Genomic DNA, 26771 nt, shown 5'->3' on the forward strand with positions numbered 1-26771 from the left:
TTCATGTCGGCGATTTGGATTGCCGTATCATTTACTCGAATTGTCGAGAAAGTTAATCAAACTAATCGTGAACAATTGTGGCCCAGTGACATGGCGCATCATCACCCATAAAAATCTCATCGTTGTTTGGTTACATGAACTACGTTTATTTATTTAATCGTATGGCTAGGCCCCCAGTCTGGCAGACCACTCGGCGGGTGCCGGTCTTTCAATGTGACGCCAATTCGGCGGCCTGCAGTCGATGAGGATGATAGGATGATGATGACAGCACAACACCCAGTCCCTGGGTAGAGAAAATTCCCCGACCCAGCCGGAAATCGAACCCGAGCTCACAGGATTGTCAATCCGTCACGCTGACCATTCAGCTTCCGGGGGCCGACATGAGCTCCATGAATGGCTGAAAATAGTCTCTATGTAGCCGAATATAACCGTTTCCATTCAATGGTCAGTTTAGTCGAACCAGAGGTCCCCGTACATTCCATGCAAACACAGCCCATGCCGTTATGGTAACACCACCAGCTTGCACAGTGCCTTGTTGACAATCTGGGACCATGACTTCGTGGGGTCCTCGCCACATTCGAATCATCAGCTGTTACGTACTTGAATTGGAGCTCATCTGATCAGGCCATGGTTTTCCTGTTCTCTAAGATCCAGCTGGTATGGTCACGAGCACAGGAGGGGTACTGCAGGAGATGTCGTAATGTTAGCAAAGCAACTCGCTTTGATAGTCTGCTGCCATAGCCGATTAACGTCAGATTTCGCCACTCTGCCCTAACAGATACGTTCTTCATACTTTCCACATTGATTTCTGCGGTTATTTTACGCAGTGTTGCTTGTCTGTTAGCACTGACAACTCTATGCGAACGCCGCTGCACTCGGTCGTAAAATGAAGATCGTTGGCCACTGCGTTGTCTGTGGTGAGAGCTACTGCCTGAAATTTGATGTTTTTGGCACACTGTTAACTGTGGCTCTCGGAATATATAGAATTCCCTAACGACTTCCAAAATGGAATGTCTCATGCGTCTAACTCCAGTTTCATTCGGCATTGAAATCCTGTTAATTCCCGTCGTGCGGCCATAATCACGTCATAAAACTTTATTGTACATATAGTGTTATACACGTCATCGAGCTAAGCTTCGTTTGCTGGTCAACTTACAGACCTGGTTTCAGACTTGTAACTGCTAAAGGTATCTTTGCAAACACATATGGGCATCTTCCTTAAATGATGTGCGTAAATTGTTTTTTAACGGCTTAGTGATTTTATATCGGCGTGGGTATCCTGCCAAACAGCATGCATTGCTCGATGGACGCAACACAGAATTAATATCAGGCAAGTTTTGTTTCATTCTTACAGCTACCTTATGACGTTGTAGCGTATCTGCGAATTCTCAGTGGAGTCATTCCATTACGTTTCATAATAAATACAACAACATTCTACAATTCTCTGATTGATGATGAAGTCCCATACTCCGAGGAGCATAGGGGACGATGGGGGTGACCCCAGTGGAGGTGGTTTGCCATTGCCTTCCTCCGACCGTACTGATGATGAATGACGATGATGAGACGACACAACAACACCCAGTCATGTCGAGGCAGTGAAAATTCCTGATCCTGCTGGGAATCGAACCCGGGACAGCGTGCGCGAGAAGCGAGAACGCTATCGCAAGACAACGAGCTTATTATTGCGTCTTGAATGTAGTGTCGTATTTGTGCTGCTCAGAAAGAAGGGAAAGGGTGAAGCCAAGTGCCAATAGATAGTATAAGCCTCTGAAATAGCAATATCGTATCCTCCGTTATATTTAGAGACCATAAAAAGGTTTACAAATTAACGCAGTACACTGGTAAACTGTTACCACCTGTTCTCTCATCGCCAGCCGAAGACCCATAAGTAAAAGCGCTCCCATCGTCGTTAGTCGAGCTGTCTATATCAATTCGAAGACCTCTGCAGGAATAAACACAGTCGACCTTGGCTTAGGAGTTGGGTTTTGCAACAGCGGACAACAACTGATCACATTGTTTTCATGAAACGAATGAGAAAATCTGTATCTACTTGTACCCTGCATCTTGCAGCATTTACCGAATATACAGTGAAAAGTCCATCTCTCTAGCGCAAGATGTCCAAAACTGTGCTGGGCGGAACATTGGTGTTCCGCAGGGAGTGAATAAGTGCTCCACAAAAAATTGTAAATAACATGTTTCAAAAATGGAAAACAGTCTACGTTGCAAGTATTTTATTAATAATGACGCGTTTGCGGGGATAGTGCATCTTCAGATTACCTGTAATTAGTATTAACAACCTCGTTACATAATAGTTTCTTCGCGAATCCACCTAGCATCGATCAACGGGATGGTTAAGCTAAAGGTGAAAAGTAAAGTGATTCGTTTACCTTGAACAGCGGGGACAGCATAGTTGTGCTTAACAGCCGTTGATATAATGGCGTTAAGGAGAAGATCGCAAAGTACGAGCATTGGAAAGCGTGAAACAGCAGGTGAATACCTCTAAACTAAAAGCCTAAAATTAGAACTTTAATATTAAAGTTGTAATATTACGACTTTAACGTAGAGGTTTTCGATCACCAGTTTAGGAATTCCTATGCTTGTATTTGACGATTGCGGTCTTCCCTTTAACGCCATCATATCAACGGCTTTTAAATATGACTAACGCGGTTTCACCTTTAGCTTAACGATCTCGTTGATCGGTGCTTGATAGGTTCGCTAATAAACTGTTATGCAAAACAGGTAATCTGAAGATGCGCTAACAGCGCAAAGTGCGTCATTATTAATGAAACATTTTCTACACAGACTGTTTTGCAATTTTGGAACATTAAACATATGTTTCTACTCCAACCAAAATGGAATGGAGTAACGTGTTATAAATAACATGCTTGTTTTCGACCTTTTAAAAACAACTTACTAGCAATACTTTTAAAATTTTAATATAATTTCTTTGTTATTAGTTATGATGTGAAATTGAAATAATCATTGAGAATAAGTTATTCCTCATTGTTAAAAAAATTATTAATCCTGAAAATAAACAAGGTGTTCTATGTGTGTACCTGGAGTATCAGAGTGTTTCAGCACAGGAAAAGTTTGATAATTTTTATTCTAAGTGGAAGTAAACTGGTTCGTTCAACATGAACGTACCAGCATGAACCGAAGTTTGGTTTGTACAGCGAGACACAGAGTGATGGTACAAGGTGATGGAAGTATTGGAGCTTGGTAAAATGGATAACGATATGAGCATTCTATCAGAGAAGGAAAAGGGTCGCAGCAGCAGTTGACTGGAATGGATAGTGTCTTGAAAAGCGATTAGAAGAGAAGTAAATCAAGAGATACTAAGAGAATCAGATTAAGAAATGAATCACTTAAGGTAGTAGACGAATTTTGTTATTTGGGTGGCAAAGACGCTCATGACTTCCGAAGAAAAAAGGATGTAAAATGCAGACTGGCTACAGCAAGAAATGCATTTCTCAAGAAAAATATATTTGATAACATCTCATGCAAATACAAGTTTGGAAGATTTTTTTAAGGTGTAAAATGTGAACAATAAACAGTTCCGGTAAGAAGAGGATGTAAGCTTTTGAAATATGGTGCCACGGGGAAATGCAGCTAATCAGTTGGGTAGATAGAGAAACTAATGAGGAGGTACTGAAACGAACTGGGAAAAAATAAATTTATGGCATAACTTGACAAAAGAAGGGACTGGTTGAAAGCAGACATCTTGAGGCATCAAGAAATCTTTGATTTGGTAATAGAATGGAGCGCGGAAGGCAAAAATTGTAGACGGAGAAGGAGTGAAAATAGCTAGTTCGAATGGATGTCTCTGCCGTAGTTATTCGGAGATGAAGAGGTTTGAACAGGATACACTACTGTAGAGAGGTGCATTAAATCTGTCTTCGACTGAAGACCACAGGATCAACAGCAACAGGAACAACATAATCGATAAAAGAACTAAAAAATAGAAATCATAAATTGAGGTGGACAAGGAGAGGAATGAAAGACAAAGAAAGAAAGTGACACTGGAGGCGAATTAATTGATAATTAGGGATTCTTCAATAATAAGTAGAACTAGTGCGCTACTACCTCAGATTCTGGGGTGTAACGAGTAGCTGGCTGCTGCTGTTAGGAATAGCACATACCGGGAGCTATCTCCTGGTAGACGGGGGTGCAGACGTCGTGCGGTGCGTACGGGTCTGCGCACACGAAGACAGGCCGTCCGGCGACGGCGGGGCATCCGCGTCGATGCTTGGTCCCCTGCGGCGTCTGCAACACAGGTCGGGTACCCCTCACACTGCACAATATGCTACATTCGTAACGTAACCACATATGTTACCTAGGGATGCCCAGAAGGGTCAATCTGTTGCCCAATTCTCTGAGATAAATGCTCCTAAGTTCTTTTCATGCTAATTAATGGGGATTAATTAACCGAAAGCGTGGTGACCTTTGGAGAAAACTTGCTGGCAGTGATTTCAACTGATCCGTGGTAGCTACGGCGGAGATGTCTTTGGCCGGCCGGAGTGACCGAGCGGTTCTAGGCGCTGCAGTCTGGAACTGCGCGACCGCTACAGTCGCAGGTTCGAATCCTGCCTCGGGAATGGATGTGTGTGATGTCCTTAGGTTAGTTAGGTTTAAGTAGTTATAAGTTCTAGGGGACTGGTGACCTCAAAAGTTAAGTCCCATAATGCTCAGAGCCAGTTTTTGGAGATGTCTTTGGTCGAATGCAGCGGTGGTGCAACGTCAGCAAATTGTCAATAACAGTGAATAAGATGACGTACAAGCTTCTGAACGGTAAACTTGACACTAAAAAAAATTTATAACGTTAGGACGATGTACTACAATATGCAAGTATTTGCAGCCATTATCTGCTTTACAGTCATGTGTTGGACAAATAACTCTCCTACGCTCCATATAGGAATATCTTGCGGTAGGCGCAGATAGGTGAGTTAATAAGTCTTACTGAAGTATTTGGAAGAACTTCAGCAAGCTCTGTTAATTGCGATTTTAGCCATATTTCCAATTATATTACAACCATGTATGTCGATGCCTTATATTGCCCCAAGACTGGCATGCTAGCGTAACAGGTCGAATCGCCATACTGGAGTACAAATTTCCAGTCAGGATGCGTTGAATAACGGTAACAGTGCTCCCGCTGTCATACGAAATCGCACCCCAGACCTCAAGTCCAGGTCACGCTAGCATATCAGTCATGTACAGAGGCTGCATTCCTGCCAAGTCTTTGTGCAGTATCGCAGAACGAACATCCAGTTTCTCATTCAAACTCAGTGAGGTGTTCATAATGGCATCTTTGTGGTCTTAGAGGCGTTCTTGACTAACGCCAACTCACGTCAGCTCACCACGTCCAACAACAAAGTAACTAACGCTCATGCACGTTATAATACGTATTTAAGGCAAACCTGATTTACATCCTCATAGTGGCATTACTAGCGTCACTCTTATGCGACTGGCACGAAATTTTAATAGATAACGTCTTTCAGATGTAGAAACACGCCTACCAACTTTCGTTTATGTCGCACATTTCCTTCTTGGTGCTGAGATTCTTTCTTTCCTTTTTTTTATCCGTCACTGTATATCGACCGCGTCTCACAACTCGGAAGTTTAAAGTCGGTCGTCAGAGTCTACATTGCTTTGTTAGCAAGACAGAAGTCCCTTTCTTTGAGTTGTACGATGAATATTTGTTCAGGCTTATAAAACGCAAGGTATGTGTGTCTTTTCAGAGTGCATTCGGCCCTGTCCTCAGTATTACGGACGATAGAACGCGACCGCATCGACCTGCACAGGTTGAAGAGATCTTGGAAGGAGACGTTATTCGGCGAATCGACTGGCCTATCTGTTCCTCTGACTCATATCCCTTCTAGCAAGTGATGGATACGTTCGGGAGACGTATTGCAACACATGCACATAAACATGCACATTCTCTAGCAGTTGTCAACCGCACTGGTGGAAGAGTGGAAAGCCCTACCATAAGAACCCCGTACAACCTTGTGGCTGGCATGGGATCACGTTGCAGAGGATGCGTTGCCGTCCGCAGCTATTAACAGCCATGTCCCACTTTCTCTAATGTCCAGAGGACCATCATAAATCGTGGTGACTTCAGTGTAATTATTGTCTTTGAACAAGGGGTCATTTCTTTTTGTCGCATTGCGTAGTTCTTTCGACTACCTCGATTATTATGTTGTAGCAGTTCTTTCTACGTATAGTCCATGCTTCATCGCGCTACGTTAGTTGGCAATGGCAGATAATGCGATAGTTACTTCCGCTCTTAAGTTTTACACACCAGTGTACGTGACGAAGATGCAGTTGTTACCTAAAACTGTTTCGTTTTAACACGACAGCAGGCTCTTATTTGAAATTATTTTTCCCAGCCCGTCCTGATACTTTAGAACTTCACATACTCGTACAGTTCCATTCACCGAAATCATAGTCACCATGTATCTCCCTCACTCGCGTTCGATTTCATAAGTTCCGGGATAGAACACTCGCAAGCAGGAATACATGACACTGTTACTCGTACAGTAGACTGAACTCTCTCGTATTTACAGTATTTTTTGTTTCTTTGAACGCGTTAGCAAAAATTAGTTGTCAGGACACGAGATCTACGATTATAATTATATTCTGGAATACAGTAATTTTCTGTGTGTCAGTTTTTTTTTTAAACAATCACTTAACAACCGTACTCTTTCCATTCTTCTCCACCCCTCCAACGCCACATTTGCTTGATTTGGTCTCAGTAGACTTCACTTTCTGTATACTCTTCCGCAGACTCGTGTCAGCCATCAGGGAGGAGTTCAACCAAGTAAACAATGTATCACAGCCACTCTGAGCATTATTCCAGTGCAAGCTTCTGGCGAGGTGTTAGAGAGCCTTGAGAATCCTAGTTGCGAGAGTATGGCAAAGAAGAGGACTTACGATGAGAAATAATACAATAGTCAGTTTTGACAGCGTTTTGTATTTTATTTTGATTAAGTCTCGGGAATTGTTGATCCTACGTTCTATGAAAGCAGGGCCAAGAGAAAATACGTTTCATTTCGATTGCCTCAACTTGTTCTATGGAATGTATTCTACAGAGTATGTTCTGAGAAACTCGCTTGATGGTGTATTTCTGATAAACATTTGCGAAAAGTATCTACATCACCATTAATAGGTGCCATATTACTGTGCTCTTCTTTCAATATCTTTCGAAATGCGTTTAAAATTACTAGTTTCGATATACCGGTTGACACAATAAACGACCATTATCCGTGTAACAAAACTGAATGCTCTTTGAGTATTACCATTTCCCGAAAGCCACGTTTTTCCATGAAGACCTATTCAGAATGATTGTTTTAAAGACTATATGTAACCATCTGCAGTAAAAGTACAAGTGATTCTAGGGACGTTTTGCTTGTAGAGAGAAAATAATATAATTACTTTTTTCCATTATTTTTAAAATTATTTGCAAGGCAAGAGTGTTATAGCAGCAAGGCATTACCTCTCTTCAACAAACAGAATTAATAAGGTGTACATGCATTGTTTCTAAAACAAAATGAAAAATATAAAATAAGAATTGATTTTTGAAATTACTAATCAGATTAATGTTCATTTAAGATTTTAATTAAATTATTGTTTTCCCTTCCTATTTAAATCAAGTCAATGAACGATATTTTTTAACACTTCATATTACTGAAGGTACACGAGTGTATGTGTTGGGCCTTATGGGCGCTCAACATGAAGGGTAGGTGAGGAGAGTAGTTGGAAAAAGAGTGTTTCACAAACTTTGTCGGATGGAAGAGTTGCAGGGAAGGACGCAGAAGTAAAATGTCTGGGATTGTAATGTGCCGAGTGGAAGGGAGGGTGTGGAGAGATAGAGGAAAATTCTGTCAATCCTGCAATAATGGCTATACCTCTGGTGTGATAGGAATGGGTGAGGTACTGTTAAACTTTCACTAGGATAGAATGAAGAGAGTGTAATGGGACAACCTCCTCTAGCATTACTTTTCCTCAACAGCAGTTGTCGATTCCAGTATTATTTTTCGAATTTTGGAATGTTAAGTATTATCTCAGCTGCTTTTCTGAAGTCTTTCATATAATTTTATATACAATATGTTATATTTCAAGCTAAACGTTATGAAAAGGAATTAATTTATTTTCGATGTTACATTCCGTAAATTCTAGCTCCTAATGTACAGATAAAATTATTATTATATTTTTTGAAAAATTTGAAATGAACAATTATTTGGAACACTTAAAATAATATAGTACTGTTAATTGTGCTTATTTCCGGATTCATTTATAAAATATTAATCTAAACCAGCAGAAATTCATTTGTAAAGAAAATTGTAAACCCTTTGGAATATTATTGCTGCAGAGTGAAGTAGTAGTAATCATGTCTCTGATGTGTTCAGACGTATTTTTTGTATTTTATGTAATTTCGCCTTTGTTAATGTGAAAATTCAAGAGATTGTGTGGTATACTAAAATGTGACAAAATATATTAAAATAAAACAAAAAATCTACAACAACAATCTTCAAAATTGTTTAGGTCAATTCAACCATCAGGACCTAAAATGTGAGAATTTCTGCTTCAAGAATGAGACCCCTTGACAGGAAGAACTGGAGCCAACTCTACAAGAAAAGATAAGTAAACTAAAAAGCTGGTTCAAATGGCTCTGAGCACTATGGGACTTAACAGCTTAGGTCATCAGTCCCCTAGAACTTAGAACTACTTAAACCTAACTAACCTAAGAACATCACGCAGATCCATGCCCGAGGCAGGATTTGAACCTGCGACCGTAGCAGTCCCGCGGTTCCGGACTGCAGCGCTAGAACCGCAAGACCACCGCGGCCGGCAACTAAAAAGTGTAGTGGAAACTTATTCCTCTCAACTCTTCAGAAAAGACTTTGCTTATTGTGGAAAATAGTTACAAGTAGGAATTGGGTGGAAGGGGGGGGGGGGATTACTAGAGTGCGTAGTAAGTATGATATATGTGTTGTTACAAGCGCAGCAGAGTACAAGGGTTAATAGTCAAGGATGAAACTACAGGTTGGTTGGTGTCAAGTTTCGGAAATTCTAACAAATCTAGAGGTGTCCGATGTTTCTTTTGTGATCGAATAGTGAGAAAGACGACATGAATATGGTTACACAGGTTCATAGAGAGGAGGAGCAGGAGCGGAAGATGGAAAATGGCTCTGGAATGCAACAAAGGGGTTCGAAAATTTAAAGGCAGTGGTGAAATTTTGGCGGAATGGAAAGATTGGCTGGAGCCAGACTTAAAATTTAAAGTGAAAACGAGTGTCTTCTGAAATGTATTCTTACATGTGAATGCGTTTCCGGAAGAACAGACACCACGTGATACGTATGTATATACGTGATACATAAGAAAATCGGGGGTGGGGGAGGGGGGAGTGAGGGTAGGAAAGGGAAGGGACTCTCGATGTCGGGTGCATTGGGGCTTTATGTGATGTGTGAAGTTAGCGGAGACGAGTGAAAATCTGTGCTGGACCAGGATTCGGACTAGAGATCTCCAGCCTACCATGCAGATGTGTTCACCAGTGCTCCACCCGGACACATTATATATCACAATTGCGCCGACTACCTCAGATCGCCTATCGGCCGACACACTTTCCCACATAGCGCCACCTACCATCAGTCCCCAACCGTGTCCTTCAACCTCGCTATTTTGAGATTTCGGCAAGAGGCCGGATGTAATTAAGCATCCGATTTGAATGTGGTGGATTCATCGGCCTTAGAGACGAGTTAATTATGAGAATTCATGGGGTCTGCTATTCTGGACTTACACTGATTCGCCTCGATGGGCAATGAATCCGCCACGATTAGTGCGGCTGCACAGCTAGGTTCGACGTCCTGTGGGAATCTCGAAGTAGCAAGCATGGAGAGCGTGGACATAGACAGCGGATAGGTTGCGCTAGGTGGGAATGTGGGTGGGCCGAGTGGCATACGGAGACAGTCCGCACAAGTGCGACGGACAGTATATCCGGGTGGTGGAGTGGTTAACGCAGCTGCTTAGAAAACAGAAAATCCCGGATTCCAATTCCAGTCCGGCACGCATTTTCGCTCGTCGCCGCCGATTCCGCGTAAAGTTCTGTTGCAGATGAGGTCAGTAGTCCGTACCTTTTCCTTTCATTTCTCACCTCCATCCCTCCCATCACCCAAAAATTTACATAAAATGTAATCTGGGCCTGGAAAGGACGTTTCTGGGCGCTACCGCTAAGGCTGCGGCCACAGTGGCTCCGATATTGATGGATTCCACCAATGATCGATCTTTTAAAATCAGTAAGTCACTACGTACGCGGTTACGCTATAGCCGATCCTATCTCCCGAGCGAACAGACCTCGGCCGACAATCTGTGAAATTCAAATCAGTGCGCCTGTCAAATCGACCGACGTTCTTGCATGCGAAATATGGTGCTTTAGAAACTAATAAGTTTAGTCCAAAAAAGAGTGAGTTCGAGGCATCCTGATGATGAAAATATCAGAGTCGGGGAATAATTCGGAATCTACGGACTGAAATCGTAGGTTTATTCGAAGCCTCAAACAGACAAAATCGTTATTGGAAATTCTAGGCATAGATTACAACCTCAAAAAATAATTGATTCAACGCACCATGACCAACCTGTTTGCCAATGTTATCGGGCGACCTCTGTCGATGGTGCTTGATGGCCGTTGCCAGTACCACTGTGAATACAGCCTAAAGCCGTCGGCACACGGACCGTGCATCAGAACGTTGAGCGTGCCAAGTTCCTGACGTCATAGCGTGAAATAGCACGTTCGGGAGTCTTTCCGAACGTGCAGAGTAATATCTAGCACGTCAGGTATTCTGAGCGTGCGTCTGAGCGTTGGCCAATGAGATGGCACAACGCCACCTGCGTCACATGCACACCGTCTCCCTTTAGCACAGAGTTGTGAGGCGCCATATTGGCATTCAGTTCAGGCGAATACTTATATATGCCGATTCTGAGCACCAGCAGATTGAGAATCACTGTGCTAACTGTGCGATTTCTTCCAATAAAATAACGAGTAACATCATATTCGTGGCAAAAGAATTATTGTAACTCTCATACACTCCTGGAAATGGAAAAAAGAACACATTGACACCGGTGTGTCAGACCCACCATACTTGCTTCGGATACTGCGAGAGGGCTGTACAAGCAATGATCACACGCACGGCACAGCGGACACACCAGGAACCGCGGTGTTGGTCGTCGAATGGCGCTAGCTGCGCAGCATTTGTGCACCGCCGCCGTCAGTGTCAGCCAGTTTTCCGTGGCATACGGAGCTCCATCGCAGTCTTTAACACTGGTAGCATGCCGCGACAGCGTGGACGTGAACCGTATGTGCAGTTGACGGACTTTGAGCGAGGGCGTATAGTGGGCATGCGGGAGGCCGGGTGGACGTACCGCCGAATTGCTCAACACGTGGGGCGTGAGGTCTCCACAGTACATCGATGTTGTCGCCAGTGGTCGGCGGAAGGTGCACGTGCCCGTCGACCTGGGACCGGACCGCAGCAACGCACAGATGCACGCCAAGACCATAGGATCCTACGCAGTGCCGTAGGGGACCGCACCGCCACTTCCCAGCAAATTAGGGACACTGTTGCTCCTGGGGTATCGGCGAGGACCATTCGCAACCATCTCCATGAAGCTGGGCTACGGTCCCGCACACCGTTAGGCCGTCTTCCGCTCACGCCCCAACATCGTGCAGCCCGCCTCCAGTGGTGTCGCGACAGACGTGAATGGAGGGACGAATGGAGACGTGTCGTCTTCAGCGATGAGAGTCGCTTCTGCCTTGGTGCCAATGATGGTCGTATGCGTGTTTGGCGCCGTGCAGGTGAGCGCCACAATCAGGACTGCATACGACCGAGGCACACAGGGCCAACACCCGGCATCATGCTGTGGGGAGCGATCTCCTACACTGGCCGTACACCTCTGGTGATCGTCGAGGGGACACTGAATAGTGCACGGTACATCCAAACCGTCATCGAACCCATCGTTCTACCATTCCTAGACCGGCAAGGGAACTTGCTGTTCCAACAGGACAATGCGCGTCCGCATGTATCCCGTGCCACCCAACGTGCTCTAAAAGGTGTAAGTCAACTACCCTGGCCAGCAAGATCTCCGGATCTGACCCCCATTGAGCATGTTTGGGACTGGATGAAGCGTCGTCTCACGTGGGCTGCACGTCCAGCACGAACGCTGGTCCAACTGAGGCGCCAGGTGGAAATGGCATGGCAAGCCGTTCCACAGGACTACATCCAGCATCTCTACGATCGTCTCCATGGGAGAATAGCAGCCTGCATTGCTGCGAAAGGTGGATATACACAGTACTAGTGCCGACATTGTGCATGCTCTGTTGCCTGTGTCTATGTGCCTGTGGTTCTGTCAGTGTGAACATGTGATGTATCTGACCCCAGGAATGTGTCAATAAAGTTTCCCCTTCCTGGGACAATGAATTCACGGTGTTCTTATTTCAATTTCCAGGAGTGTATTATGAGAGTAGGCTATTTGAAGGCAGCGACACACTGAACTTCCACCCTGAACCCATTGCTCTTGGTGCAGTTTGTTATAATTAAATTTCAGTTAGTCACATGTCTACAATTAAAGTTTTCAGCAACTGGTAATGAGCTATGATTGGTTCTCAGTAGTGCGTTGCTGGCTTAGCGTAGTGCCGGCACGGCAGCTCAGCATGTTCGGTCAGAGGGTGACGTGCCTCTGAAAGAAAAAAAAAGGTCAACAACGAACTTCAACGGATGTATTATGACGTCCGCCCCGAGCAGATGCAGCGAACGAATAGAATTTTTTTATTTTTTTTTAAACGTAGTGAGTAGCGTCAGTGATCCAAATCAAGATAAAAGCTAGGGCAGTGGTTCGCGTTTCGGAACTTTTACACTTTTCCCGTAAAATTTGCGTTTTATGGGGTTCTGATACTTTATTATTAGTTTAATATAAGTATATAGTATAATATTTGATGTTATGTAAATATAAATTCACCTTTCTAGGGGTTAGTTTGTTCGATTGGCTTAATCTACAGGATAGCTTGCGCTACTTGTATAAATGTATTTTGCTCCTTTCTCTTTTACGCTTCTTAATTCACATGTTGCAAAGATTCAGCCACTGGGTAGGAACAGTGCTCAAATAAGACTGACCTTGGGGTTTTACTAAAATGGGGGAATGATGAAATATTGTTTATCTTATGTGGAGAAGTATTGCAAATTGGTATCGCACTGTTTGTAATCGAACTTTTATAAGCCTGTGTCCTTATCGATTGGACATGGTTCTGATACTTTATTATTACTTATATAAGTATATACTATAATCTTTGATGTTACATAATATAAGTTCACCTTTTTCATAAGGGGTGGGTTTGTTTGATTGGCTTCATCTACAGGATAGCTTGCACTACTTGTATAAAGGTATTTTGCTCCTTTCTCTTTTACGCTTCGTAATCCACATGTTGCAAAGATTCTGCCACTGGGTAGGAACAGTGATCAATTAAGACTTACCTTGGGATGGAGAAGTATTGCAAATTGGTATCGCACTGTTTGTAATGGAACTTTTATAAGCCTGTGTCCTTATTGATTGGACATGGTACTTTCCATTTCGTGGACGATGGAGGAAATGTGCGCTTTAATAGAGCGAACGTGAGAATATTACGCACGCACGTTTAGTAAACAGTGTGATTTACGAACTGGTAACATTCCGCAACTGCCGCTGAAGTGCGTTGTGATCGCGTATACCACGTTGTGGCCCCACGTATCGAGTGCACAAGTCGCATCATTTCTGAGCGTTCAGCAGCACGTTGAACTTCAGACGCTCAACGTTGACGTTCGACAGCACGGTCCGTGTGCCGACGGCTTAAGGCTTACACTGGACCCTTCAGACCGACACGTCAACTATGAAACAATCAACAAGTCACCCGTTGTTTCCCTTGAGAGTGGAATGGTATTTCTTACGTCTTACCAATTGCGTGAGAGGAGTGGTAGCGTAGGTGGTTGGAGGAGCGCTCACCTGCACAGTGGCGCCGCAGCGCAGGACGAGCGACCGCGGCCGCAGGCTGGCCGCGTCCTCGTAAAGCGCGCTGCTGTCGCCCGCGCTGGAGGCGTCGCTGCGCGTGTGGCGCGGGGACTCACAGCGGCCGCCTGCCGCCGCTTTCCGCCGGTACCTGCAACGCCGCCACGCGGGAACGTGAGTCCAGTGTGCCCCGTAGGCAGGGCAGCCTGAGGAAGGTTACGCAGCGAGGCATCGGGGTGTGCTTGCAAAACGGGGGATTTCTGGCGAGGAGAGGTAGCAGCACCACTCTTTGTATTAGGTCTTTCAGATCTAAGTGGCACGTTGGACAATTGACCCTTGATTACTGTGGCCAACTACTTTCATATTATTACTGGCGTGAGATTTCAATGTCCCAAACAATTTTTTTTATTTAGAGATGAAGAAAAAACATATTTGGCAAATATTGGTGAAAATACTATTAATTAACCTTGAAAAATGTATCATTTAAAAGATGTTTTAGTTTTTTCATAACACCTTTATTTTCTTAAAGTTTTGAACAGTTTTATAATTTTCAGTAGTAATGTTCACACTGCCCTCCCTCGGGCACGGTTGTGTGTGTTTGTCCTTAGGATAATTTAGGTTAAATAGTGTGTAAGCTTAGGGACTGATGACCTCAGCAGTTAAGTCCCATAAGATTTCACACACATTTGAACACTTTTTGAATTAAAATTTGTCGTTTGGGAAATAATTGTGGTACCAGGGAATGTCTACACCAAAGTATTGTTGGCAGGAGACATCGCACATTGCTATAATTTTAAAAAGGGCTGCACAGACCGCGTATGGATACATTTTAAGAAAAGAGCGGTAAAGACCGCGCATTGATACATTTTGTAATGATAGCAGGGATTGTCAGCACCAGAAAGGATTGTTGGCGGGAGAGACCGCACTTCAGCGTTCGTAGGAAGTCTGTAGTAAGCGAGATGTGAAGCGAGTCGGTAGCAGGTCTGAAGCGAGAGATTGAGAGGAGTGGTGTGCCTGCCAGCCACCAGCTACAAGAGATTACAACCGGATGTACAGAGACATCAGCTAACTATTATCACGTGAATCGCGAAGTACAGGTCACAGCTTTGGTAATCCACTGCCCTTTTTTACCTTTTGTACCCGATGCTACTGTCGTCCGTATACATGCATATCGCTATCCCATGACTTTTGTCACCTCTATACCGCAGCCACCTGTCGGAACTTCATTAAACTACATGGGCTTAAGAAGTAATATTCCACAATAAACTCCGCATTTTTCAACCGGAATTGGCCCAGAGAAAACAATATGTTGCATTACTTCTCAACTCCCCACGTACAATGCACCTTCAGTCAAACCGACACACAAACAAAATTAGTCACGTAACTGTGTTTTTCTGAGGTGATCAACTGTGCAATCACCCCTGACGCATCCGTAAGTTACTTCGAAGGGAGATTCGATGGATACTGTCGCCACTTTACTAGGTGTATGAAGACATTCAAAGTAAGCTATGTAAATTACGCAGCGCGGATGAATTCCATCCGTTCCGTGCTGCGATTAACGCTGCTTGCAGTAATAGCGGTAGAAATAACTAGCAGAGCGGAAAATTGCCGAGGGAAAACACGACACGGACCATTCTATTTTGCTTCGCGTCAGTCGGATGTCGAATCAGTGCCGTCGGCGCGGTGCCATTAAATCAGAGTTAATTACGTCACTGTGACGAACATCAGTAACGGGATTAAGGCGCGCCACGCCAGTTTAGCAGAAGTTTGACGGGCGTTGACAGCGTATTAATGCCGTTTGTGTCACTGGTCCTTTGCGAGAAAGAGAGAGAGATAGAGAGAGAACTAGGCAGCTGGGTACAGGGAAAGAGAGGGAGAGAGACAGCGGGGAGGGGTGGGGTTCCGTGCAGAGTGCACTACCGGCGGTTCTGGCAACTTTGCCATGACCGCAGCTGTGAATAACCGAGTTAGCGGCTGTCTCCGACCGCAGTAGGGCAACTTTGACGTCGGCACAGCTACGGTTTCTGTGCCCGAAACTCCTCATTGCCTGCCGTCCACTATCCGTAGCGCGTAAACCTGAGTTGTGCTTTGGCAGACTGACCGCTGAAGCGGCTTCGGCCGCAGGCGATTTAGAGAGTCGGTATCAGGTGCCAGTTCTCCGCGTAAGACTTCCCGGTTTTCTGGGTTACGTCTGGTAGTTGCCACGCGAGGCGCCTTGTACTTCCATCATCAGACGCAGTTTCACTGTGTCAATACATTTCGCAACTTCCTGAAAGGTCCACTCGTTTGTGAAAAGGCTAATGGGAATAATGCGACTTTCGAAATAATCACCTTATACGGCAATTTTCTCCTGTCACAGACTTTTTCACAACAATGTCGAAACTACACTACTGGCCATTAAAATTGCTACACCACGAAGATGACTTCCTACAGACGCGAAATTTAGCCGGCAGGTAGAAGATGCTGTGATAGGCAAATGATTAGCTTTTCAGAGCATTCACACAAGGTTGGCGCCGGTGGCGACCCCTACAGCGTGCTGACATGAGGGAATTTTCCAACCGGTTTCTCATACACAAAGAGCAGTTGACCGGCGTTGCCTGGTGAAACGTTGTTGTGATGCCTCGTGTGAGGAGGAGAAATGCGTACCATCACGTTTCCGACTTTGATAAAGGTCGGTTTGTACCCTATCGCGACTGCGGTTTATCGAATGGCGACATTGCTGCTCGCGTTGGTCGAGATCCAATGACTGTTAGCAGAATATGGAATCTGTGGGTTCAGGAGGGTAATACGGAAGGCCGTACTGGATCCCAACGCCCTCGTATCACTAGCAGACGAGATGACAGGCATTTTATCCGCATGGCTGTAACGGATCGTGCAGCCACGTCTCGATCCCTGAGACAACACATGGGGACGTTTGCAAGACAACAACCATCTGCACGAACAGATCGACGACGTTTTGCAGCAGCATGCACTATCAGCTCGGAGACCATGGCTGCGGTACGCTTGAGGCGGCATCACAAACAGGAGCGCCTGCGATGGTGTACTCAACGACGAACCTGGGTGCACGAATAGCAAAACGTCATTTTTTCGGATGAATCCAGGTTCTGTTTACAGCATCACGGTGGTCACATCCATGTTTGGGGATATGGCGGTGAACGCACATTGGAAGCGTGTAATCGTCATCGCCATACTGGCGTATCACCCTTCGTGATGGTATGGGATGCCATTGGTTACACGTCTCGGTCACCTCTTTTTCACATCGACAGCAACTTTGAACAGTGGACGTTACATTTATGATGTGTTACGACCCTTGGCTCTACCCTTCATTCGATCCCTGTGAATCCTACATTTCTGCAGGATAATGCACGACTGCGTGTTGTAGGTCTTGTACGGGCCTTTCTGGATACCGGAAATGTTCGACTTCTGCCCTGGCCAACACATTCTTCAGATCTCTCACCAATTGAAAACGACTGGTCAATGGTGGCCGAGCAAATAGCTCGTCACAATACGCCAGTCACTACTCCTGATGAACTGTGGTAGCGTGTTGAAGCTGCATGGGCAGCTATGCCTGTACAGTCCATCCAAGCTCTGTTTGACTCAATCCCCAGGCGTATCAAGGCCGTTATTACGGCCATAGGTGGTTATTCTGGGTACTGATTTCTCAAGATCTATGCACCCTAATTGAGTGAAAATGTAATCACATATCGGTCCTAGTATATTTATCCAATGAATTACCCGTTTATCATCTGCATTTCTTCCTGGTCTAGCGATTTAAATGGCCAGTAGCGTATTAGCTTGGTGCATAGAATCATAGCGATTTTGCTTCGCATTTTGGTATTGCGATTGCTATGGGTTTATTTATCGATTGTCCCTTTTTATTTCTAATTCACTGTTGCTGTTAGAGTTTACATATTGTCATTTGGAGATAGTGGAGCCATGGACGCTAGAAAACTGACTGCAAGTCAGTAACTTTTCGACGTATTATTCTGTTTGAGTTCAACATAAGGGTGACAGCAGCGGAAGCAACCAGAAACTTTTGTTCCGTGTATAGGGATAATGTCAGATGGCAGAGCAGGGAAAGAAAAGGATGTTTTTGACGTTAGTGACTCCCCACGTACGGGAAGATCATCGGGGTTTGATGAAGGATGTTTAAAAGCATCAATTCATAATGACCCATGTCAGTGTACTCAATAAATGATAAATGTGGTGAGCAGCGATCATAACACCATCGTGGGACATTTTCAGCCATTGGGGAAGATTCGAAATCGGCTATATCAGTACCGCATGCTTCAAGCCAAAAATCACAAAACTCAACGTTTGGCCATATGTGCATCACTGTTTGCTCGTCATTTGGCTCGTGGACAACACCAACCATTCCTAGCATGCATCGTTACTGTTGACAAGAAATGACGTCTTTAGGCTAACGTAAAGAGAAGGAAGGACTGGTTGACCCCAAACAGAGCAGCAAATCCCATAACAAAGACCTGCGCGCTACCACAGAAGATAGTGTTGTGCTTTCCATGGAACAGTGACGGGGTGGTGTACTCCTAATTGCCCCGTGAAGTGTAACCATCACTGCTGACATTTATTGTCAACAACTGCAGACGCAATCCAAGAATAACGTCCAGGAACACTGCGTGAAGTGATGCTGCTCCAAGATAGCGACTGCCTCATGGTGCTACGCAGACGAAAAACACTACACAGGAGTTGGAATGCGAAGTCATTCCACAACCCACTTATTCAACTAATCTAGCGCCCTCAGATTGTCACGTTTCTCTGTCGAACAGCCTTCAAGGAACTTCCTTTCCGGATGAAAATATGCTCCTAACATTAATTTTAGCTCGTTCGTACCTGGATCGAGACAATACAATGAATTATGGTTATGAATATTAAACATCATACAAACTCTCGGCGCTTGAGGATGGCTTCTTTTTTGTCAAAGGTCAGTTCATGTATTTTTTAACCGTGTTTCTTCTCTTTTGTTTTATTACTTCGTAATAAGACGGCACCCAAAGACGACGGTGGATCGAGCTGGACGAGTTTTTGCTTAGTACGGAACCTTTTGCCATTCCAAGTCACCCAGCAATCTTGCAACGACTAAAGATACAAAATGAAATAGCATATGTTAGTAATAACAGTATATTCTGAAACAAAACACAATGAAATTACGGCACTTACATTGAGACTTGAATTACGCAATTACGAGTGCCGTTTGGTTGCAGCTCCTGAATGTGTTAATAAATTAATGTAGTATTAATAGCGGTGTTCCAAAATACGTTCGATCTGGACAAGACCTAGAAAACTAAAGGTGTCTAGAAAAGCAAAGGTGCCACTTATTCTGCATGTAATCTGACGGTCAAAAAGCTTCAAATGTCTCCAGCGGCTGCATACAATATTTATACAGCCGTGGACTATATCTATGGCTCAAATTATTCCTTTCTTTCATTACTTATAATTATGCTTTCTTCTGATAAAAGCATAGCATGCAAATGTGACTTTAAACATGACTCGCGAGTTCATAATCACGTTACTTTTGCAGTCGTGGAGTCGAAAAGGCACCCAAGCGTTGGCAGGCTATTGTAAATAGTGAAGGAGGATCTATTACGGATGTCTAAAGTCTCTGTTATGTATATCCGTTGTATTTATCAAACTTAAGGTAAAACGCCACAAAATTGAGCGCCAAACTAACTTACTAAGCTAGTAGCCTTTATATTCTAACCACAAGAAAATAATCGGCATGCTAGAAACATATCTAGCAAGGAAATGCGTCAAAAGCTGGCTAATTAACAGCACCTGCGTTCGTTAAATGTTATTCTGGCTCTAAAGACTGTCAATAAATTTGAAATGCCGTCTTCCTTAATGTTGCTGACTTGTTATGCCACAGTTGGTAGTAACCCAGTACTGATGCAAATCGTTTATACATTCCTTAATATAATTTCCATTGATACCGATATGAAGCGCATGTAATGGTGCGAAGTGGATTGAAGTATATCTATACAGAAATCACAGGGTCGAGCACTCGCCTGTGCATGTCGTTGGATCTGTCTGCCACACTGTGTTTTATCACAGTTCATCAAAGAAAAAGTAAAATGTTGGGAGAGGGGAGAACCATTCACGCTATACTAAATGAACGTCGCCAAGCTCTATCCATCGCTCTGGGTACGTTTCATTCAAAGCAAAACGTTCAAGACAACAGTCATATATCGACTTATGACTAGGAATTTGACATATGGTTTGAATACATCTTCAAGAACTGCTTACAGAATGTTCTTTGGAGTAATTGGCATCTGTGTAATGAGCTAGAATGTTTTCATTAAAACGGGTTCCAATGATGTGGTCATTGAGATTTGCGTAGCACACATTTACGCTTGACTGTCAATGAAATTCAATTTGCCGATGCCAATGCGGATTGTATACCGTCGAGTAATACATGTTAGGCAAATACACGTACACATTGTTCGTCACTGTAGCCTGTTTGCAGATTGTTTAAGAATGATCTGTCCTGTGAAAATCATCGTAAGTCTATTATGAAAGGTTCAGTTGCTGGAAATACCCTTAATGTAAGTGCTATTGAAGGCTGATGTGAAAGGGATGAAACTAACGTTGATGCATTATTCGAAGTATGCTTGGATTGCTGACTGCAGCTCTAGTTGCAATATATCTAGCTTGAAAGTATGTAGAGACGCATGTTTAGTTTTGCACGTAGTAGCCTTTGTTCGTAGGTTGTACCAGTCACTTTTTGCTATCAAGGTTTTAGAACTGTTTTCAATCGTTTGTAGTGATAACAGCCGCGTATATAACGCCTTCCAACGTTGTGTTTATGTTATATGTAATAGGAATGCTGAACACAACATCAAATTTTTAAAGAAAATCGTCATCTTTATTTTATTTTTTTCATTGCAGGATCTCACACAAAGATGCAAAGGCTTAAGAATACTATTACAACGACAATGCATAATGTCTCTGGCATCTTTTCAGTGAAGTTTACATTATCAGTGAAGGTACGATAGGATATTCCTATCGGTCTGCAGCCTTGGGGAAAATAAGCCTCTTGCATATTTTTTGATAGTGTCACAGAAAATCTCTACGAACATTATGTTAGTGAACTACCCCTTTCCAAGAGGATTCTAATACTATTAAAACTGTATCTCATCCTCTAAAAAAAGTAATGTAAGCTTCATTATTGCGGTAGATAGAAAAGAAACATCAAATTACCTGCACCTTTGTGTATTATTATTTTCCAGAGCCTTCATTTCTAGACTTAAAACTATTTACGAGGTACTTCACTAATCCAAGTTACGAGGTTTCCCATTTTTATAGACACTGGGCGGATGGTAGAACCATCCAAGGTAACTTTTCGATGTCTGCAGCTAAAACTTGTAAGTAGAAACATTATTAAAGCAATGTGTTTGGATATGGCTACGAACTCTTTTGCGGCGTATTTCATGAATAAAAATCTCTCGGTGTACATGCCGCGACAACTCAGGATAAAACTCCAAGCTTTCGACCACTACCTCCATGGTCGTCGTCAGGGCTAAAACTGACTGTCGTGAACTGGTGAAGTTTCCACTTTTATATGCAAAGGACGGCTTCTGATTGGCTGGAATACGTCATAGCAACAGCGATATGGCGCGTACTGAAGTGGTGCCCTCTACTTCCATAGATGTAGTTTCTATCCCGCGTTGCTTGCAGCCCCATCCCTTGAATCAGGAGGTAAAGTGCGGGAACTTTTTCTCTGCGATTTTTCTTTACCCAGTGCACTCCTCCAGGTGTTGCTAAGTGCATAGCCGTTGTCTCTGTTAAAGTTACTATCGCTATGTCTAATTTCGACTGCTTCCCGCATCACAGAGTCCCAGTAATTCGATGCGTGGGTTATTACTCTGGTTTCTTCAAATAAAATCTTATGCTTGTTAAGCAGGCTATGTTCAGCCACCGCAGATTTTTCCAAATACCTGTATTTCAGGTGTCTTTGGTGCTCGATGCAGCGGTCGGCAACGGTTCTTACAGACTGGCCCACGTAATTCTTTCCGCATTCGCAAGGAATAGTATAAATTCCCGGCACTCTTAAGCCGAGACTATCTTTGACTGATCTCAACATTTCCTTAATTTTTCTAGGTGGTCGGAAAACTGGTTTTATTCCTTGCCTCTTCAGGACTCTGGCTATCTTGCTCGTTGAAGCGCCGCAGAAAGGAAGCCGCGCTGTGTGTTGGTCCTCTTCTTGTCTATGGACGGCATCGTGTCGTACTTTCTTGGACATTACTGATTTAATTTCACCGGCAGAAGAACCATTCATGTTGAAAACAGTCGTCAAATCGTTAATCTCGGGACCGAGGTGGTCCTTTTCGGAAATAGTCCTGGCTCTGTGTACTAAAGTATTCAGCATAGCTCTCTTCTGAGACGGATGATGTAAGCTATGGCTATGCAGATATAAGTCTGTATGAGTTGGATTCCTGTACACAGAGTGACCCAGTCGTCCATCCGGCTTTCGCTCCACCAACACATCTAAAAAAGGTAACTTCCCTTCCTTTACATTAGAGGTAAAGAAGAAAAGAATATGATGGTGGATGACAAAGGAACTGGAAGCTATGCGAAAACGAAGATAGCAGTGGAATAGCAACCATATGAAGACCTACTTTCAGGCAGGTCATTTTGTTATAATTATTATTATGACTGCTGTGTGTTAACTGTGTGAGAGAGTAACGTGGAACATGACCAGTATTTGCATAGGCTGCTGTGGGGAGACCACTCTGTCACACTATCATAATACTACCTAACAGTTGTTGGTATGACGCCCGGTTCAGATGTAGGATCTTCTTCGTGTCACATGTTTAGTTACACAAACAACTGTAAGGAAGACGGAAAAAGCCAGTAGTGGTTGCCACAGTCGCCGTAAGATGGTTGAGAACTCACTTCCAGAGCATGACGGAGGCGGAAGCGGCGGCGGCCAGCAGGAGCAGGACGCAGCCCAGCGCGATGGCCGCCGCGGACGGCAGCGCCGGTTCCCCCCACGGCTCCGCCTCCTGGAACACCTGCCGCCGCCACAAAGGCTATGCTATCAAACGATACCGCAGTCACACAAGTATTGGTTGGTTAAAATCAATGCGGAGCCACTCACAGAGATCTAGTGTGGGCTGTAATTACCCTGCGTTAATGCAGAACCGATTTATGCTGGGGAAAATAATTGTTCCAATTTTGGCCGCGAGGTGCATATCTGGCGCTGTGAATGGAATATAGACGTATAGAAATATTTCCGTATGTGACCGATTAGGAACTGCACTTGGGGAAGAAGGTCAGACAAGTGAGAAAGACATAATGTTGACTTCCTTATTACTGCTCCTTACACAGTTTGTTCCGTATGGGCACCAGAGGCGTCCATGATATGCTGTACAGAGCCAGATTTGCACCTAGTGGCCGGAATTGGAACTAATATTTTTCCATTTTAAAGTGGTTCTGCATTAACGCATTACCATAATTTGGAAATTTGTGGTAAGTTCTATGGGACGAAACTGCTGCGGTCAGCGGTCACTAGGCTAACACACAACCTAATCTAACTTAAACAAACTTATGCTAAGGACAACAGATTTCCATGCGCAACGGAGAACTAGAACCTCCGACGGGGGGGACCGCGCGAACCCTGGCAAGGCCCCGGCAGACCACACGGCTAACCTACGCGGCTGCATTATCACACTTAGCAAGTTTCGCTTCTTCGATGTGTAGACTGAAAAATATGGAGAACGCCCTTGCGCATTTTTTAATCCGAGCACTTCATTCTTGGTCTTCCAGTATTAATGTTTCCTCTTTTTTATTGAATATATTGTATATTAAACGTCATTTCCTTCAGATTACCCCTACTTTTAACAAAATTTCGAACTTACTGCACAATTTTATATTATCGAACGATTTCTATGTTTTCACGACTGCGAAGAACGTGTGCAGATTTTTCTTAATCCCCGCTTCCGTTATCAACCGCAGTTTCAGAATTTCGTCTCTGGTACCATTACTTTTCCGAAATCCAAACTGTATGTTGCTAAGCACATATTTAATTTCCTTGTCCATTCTTCTGTACATTATTTTTCTCATCCAACTTTGATCCAAAAAAGGCGTTTGGTTGGTTGTGTCGTAGATCTGACACTTTTCTACCCTTGCTTTATTCAGACTCGTGTGGATGGTATTTATCTGTAAGACTGATTTTATGTCTGTCTCACAGATTGTACACACTAACTTGAATAGTCGTCTGGTCGCCAATAATCTCAAACAATAGAAATTCCGAGACAACGCTATTTACATTTACGGCTTATTTGATCATAAGTCTTCAAAAGCTCTTCTAAAATCTTAGTCTAATGCTGGATCTTCGATGTCTTCCATATCGAATCCCAATTATTCTCTTGTCTCTTCAGACAAGGCCTCTGCTTTTCTCTCTAAGAGCGTAACGTACTCTTTCCGCTATTTTTGCTCCCTCTTTTGGATTTAACAGGAGAATTCTCGTTGCACTCTTAATGTTGATGGCCTTTTTTTGAATTGCAACGAAGGCTGTTTTGACTTTTCTATATGCCGTATCAGACCTTCTGAAGACCGTTCTAATTTCGACTTCACACATTTTTTCCGGCAGCAATTTTGCCTTAACTTCCATGCACTTTCTATTTCTTTCATTTCTGACATATGTTGCTGTATTCCTGTCTCTAGATAAATATTTTTGCCTTTCCTTTTTTCATCGATCAGTTAAAGTATTTCTTCTTGCTTCCCACTGTTCAAGAGCAATTTGGGGATGACGATTGCATCTTTCAACATGATCGAGCACCTGTTCATAATGCACGGTCGGTGGCGGAGTGGTTACACGACAGTAGCATCCCTGTAATAGACAGGTCTGCACAAAGTCATATAGAACACCTTTGGGACGTTTTTGAACGCCGACGTCGTGCCAGGCCTCACCGACCGATATCGATACCACTCCTCGGTTAAGCACTCCTTGAAGAATGGGCTGCTATTCCCCAAGAAACGTTGTAGCACCTGATATAACGTATGCCTGCGAGAGTGGAATCTGTCAAGAAGGCTAAGGGTGGGCCAACACCATATTGAATTCCAGCATTACTGATGGAGGGTGGCACGAACTTATATGTAATTTTCAGCCAAGTGTCCGGATGCTTTTGATCACATAGTGTATCTAAATTGTGCCTTAGCATATCCGTTTTCGATTCTTCCACGCTATAATTTCTGAGATTTCACGCTCCAACTCGTACATTGTTACCCTTTAGCTAATTATACAATCTTTTTCTCACAGCCACCTCTCCCTTGTTACTCTCCTCCTTAAATCCGAATGGGAGACTAATCTAGAATATGCTGGAAACTGAGAGGTCATCGTGACAGTTGTTCAGTAACAGGCCACACATCCTGTGGATGGGTGTTAAGCTGTGGTTTTGATTGCCTTCTGCATTCTCATGCCTTTATCAGTGCCAACTCTTCCGCCTTCTAAGAGCAGTTTTCTACCCCAAGAGCAAGAGGTCACCTTGAAAGTCTGTTGTCTCCTCCACCCTCTTTGATAAGGCAGTTCACAGAACAAGGATGACTCCGAAGTCTTCGGCAGATATTGCTGTCAACAGTAGGAGCACTTGAGTACAGAATTTCTAAATATGATTCATTAGTTTTCGAAGTTCTATAATTTGCGAATATAATCCTGCGAACCTTCATTCAACAAACATCCCCCAGGCTGTGGTTAAGCCATGTCTCCGCAATATCCTTTCTTTCAGGAGTGGTAGTCCTGCAAGATTCGCAGGAAAGCTTCTGCAAAGTTTGGAAGGTAGGAGACGAGATACTGGCAGAAGTGAAGCTGTGAGGGCGGGGCGTGAGTCGTGCTTGGGTAGCTCAGTTGGTAGAGCACTTGCCAGCGAAAGGCAAAGGTGCCGAGTTCGAGTCTCGGTCTGGCACACAGTTTTAATCTACTAGGAAGTTTCATATCAGTTCACACTCCGCTGTAGAGTGAAAATTTCGTTCTAGTATATTGGTTGAAGTTATCAGAAAAGTTTATGTTTCACAGTTCTAGATGATCATTCAATAACTTTTATGAGATTTTTATTAGTTCTCTGTAGATTTCTTCCAGGACATTCATTTTCTTACTTATACGCAAAATAGATAAGATTTTTAAAGCCTGATGGATTTCTTTTACTTATTGTGTACTGTCTCTTAGGTGCTTACTAAATGATGAAGTATTGCCTTCTGTTCTTCTAATACGTTCTTTATACTTATCTTTAAATGTGTGCTCTGTCTTTCCAATGTAACATTTGTCATAAGTGGCACGCATAATCTTATATGTGCTTCATATATTTTTTGGGTTACTTTTGTGTGTGCCATGCTTATGGATATTATGTACATTGTTATTTTTGTGGAAACTAATCTATACATTAGTTTTGTCAGATACTCTTGCAGTTTTGTCTGAAATAGTATCAATGTATGTGATGGAAGAGAATCAATTTTATTTTGTCTTATTATGTCTGTAATGTGATTTCCTTCACATCATGATTATTACAAGCCCCAGTTTTATCGCAGAATTTTGTAACTATGCCTGGCCGGTACTAATTTGTACCTGTAACAGCTTTTAGATTTTGTAATTCTTTCTCAGTTTCATTGTGCAAAGAAAGATTTACTAGCCAACGGACCATAGATTAGTTGGGTATAGTCTGACACTAAGCTTATTTTATGTCTATTCACTAGGTGATTCGAATAATTAATAATAGTACAATCTGTTGTTGTGGGT

General features: G+C 43.4%; 1 protein-coding gene across 1 annotated transcript in view; it reads right to left on the reverse strand.

Moving 5' to 3' along the window:
* LOC126267430 (uncharacterized) overlaps positions 1–26771 on the reverse strand; it is a 212682-nt gene that overhangs the window by 14461 nt on the left and 171450 nt on the right. The window contains exons 3-5 of the mRNA XM_049972683.1: positions 22934–23052; positions 14021–14174; positions 4140–4263 (exon numbers count right to left, since the gene is read on the reverse strand). Coding sequence (XP_049828640.1) covers positions 4140–4263; positions 14021–14174; positions 22934–23052 — 397 coding nt within the window. The remainder of the gene's footprint in view (positions 1–4139; positions 4264–14020; positions 14175–22933; positions 23053–26771) is intronic.

Source organism: Schistocerca gregaria, chromosome 4 (assembly GCF_023897955.1).
Source record: "Schistocerca gregaria isolate iqSchGreg1 chromosome 4, iqSchGreg1.2, whole genome shotgun sequence".
NCBI classification, from domain to species: Eukaryota; Metazoa; Arthropoda; class Insecta; order Orthoptera; family Acrididae; genus Schistocerca; species Schistocerca gregaria.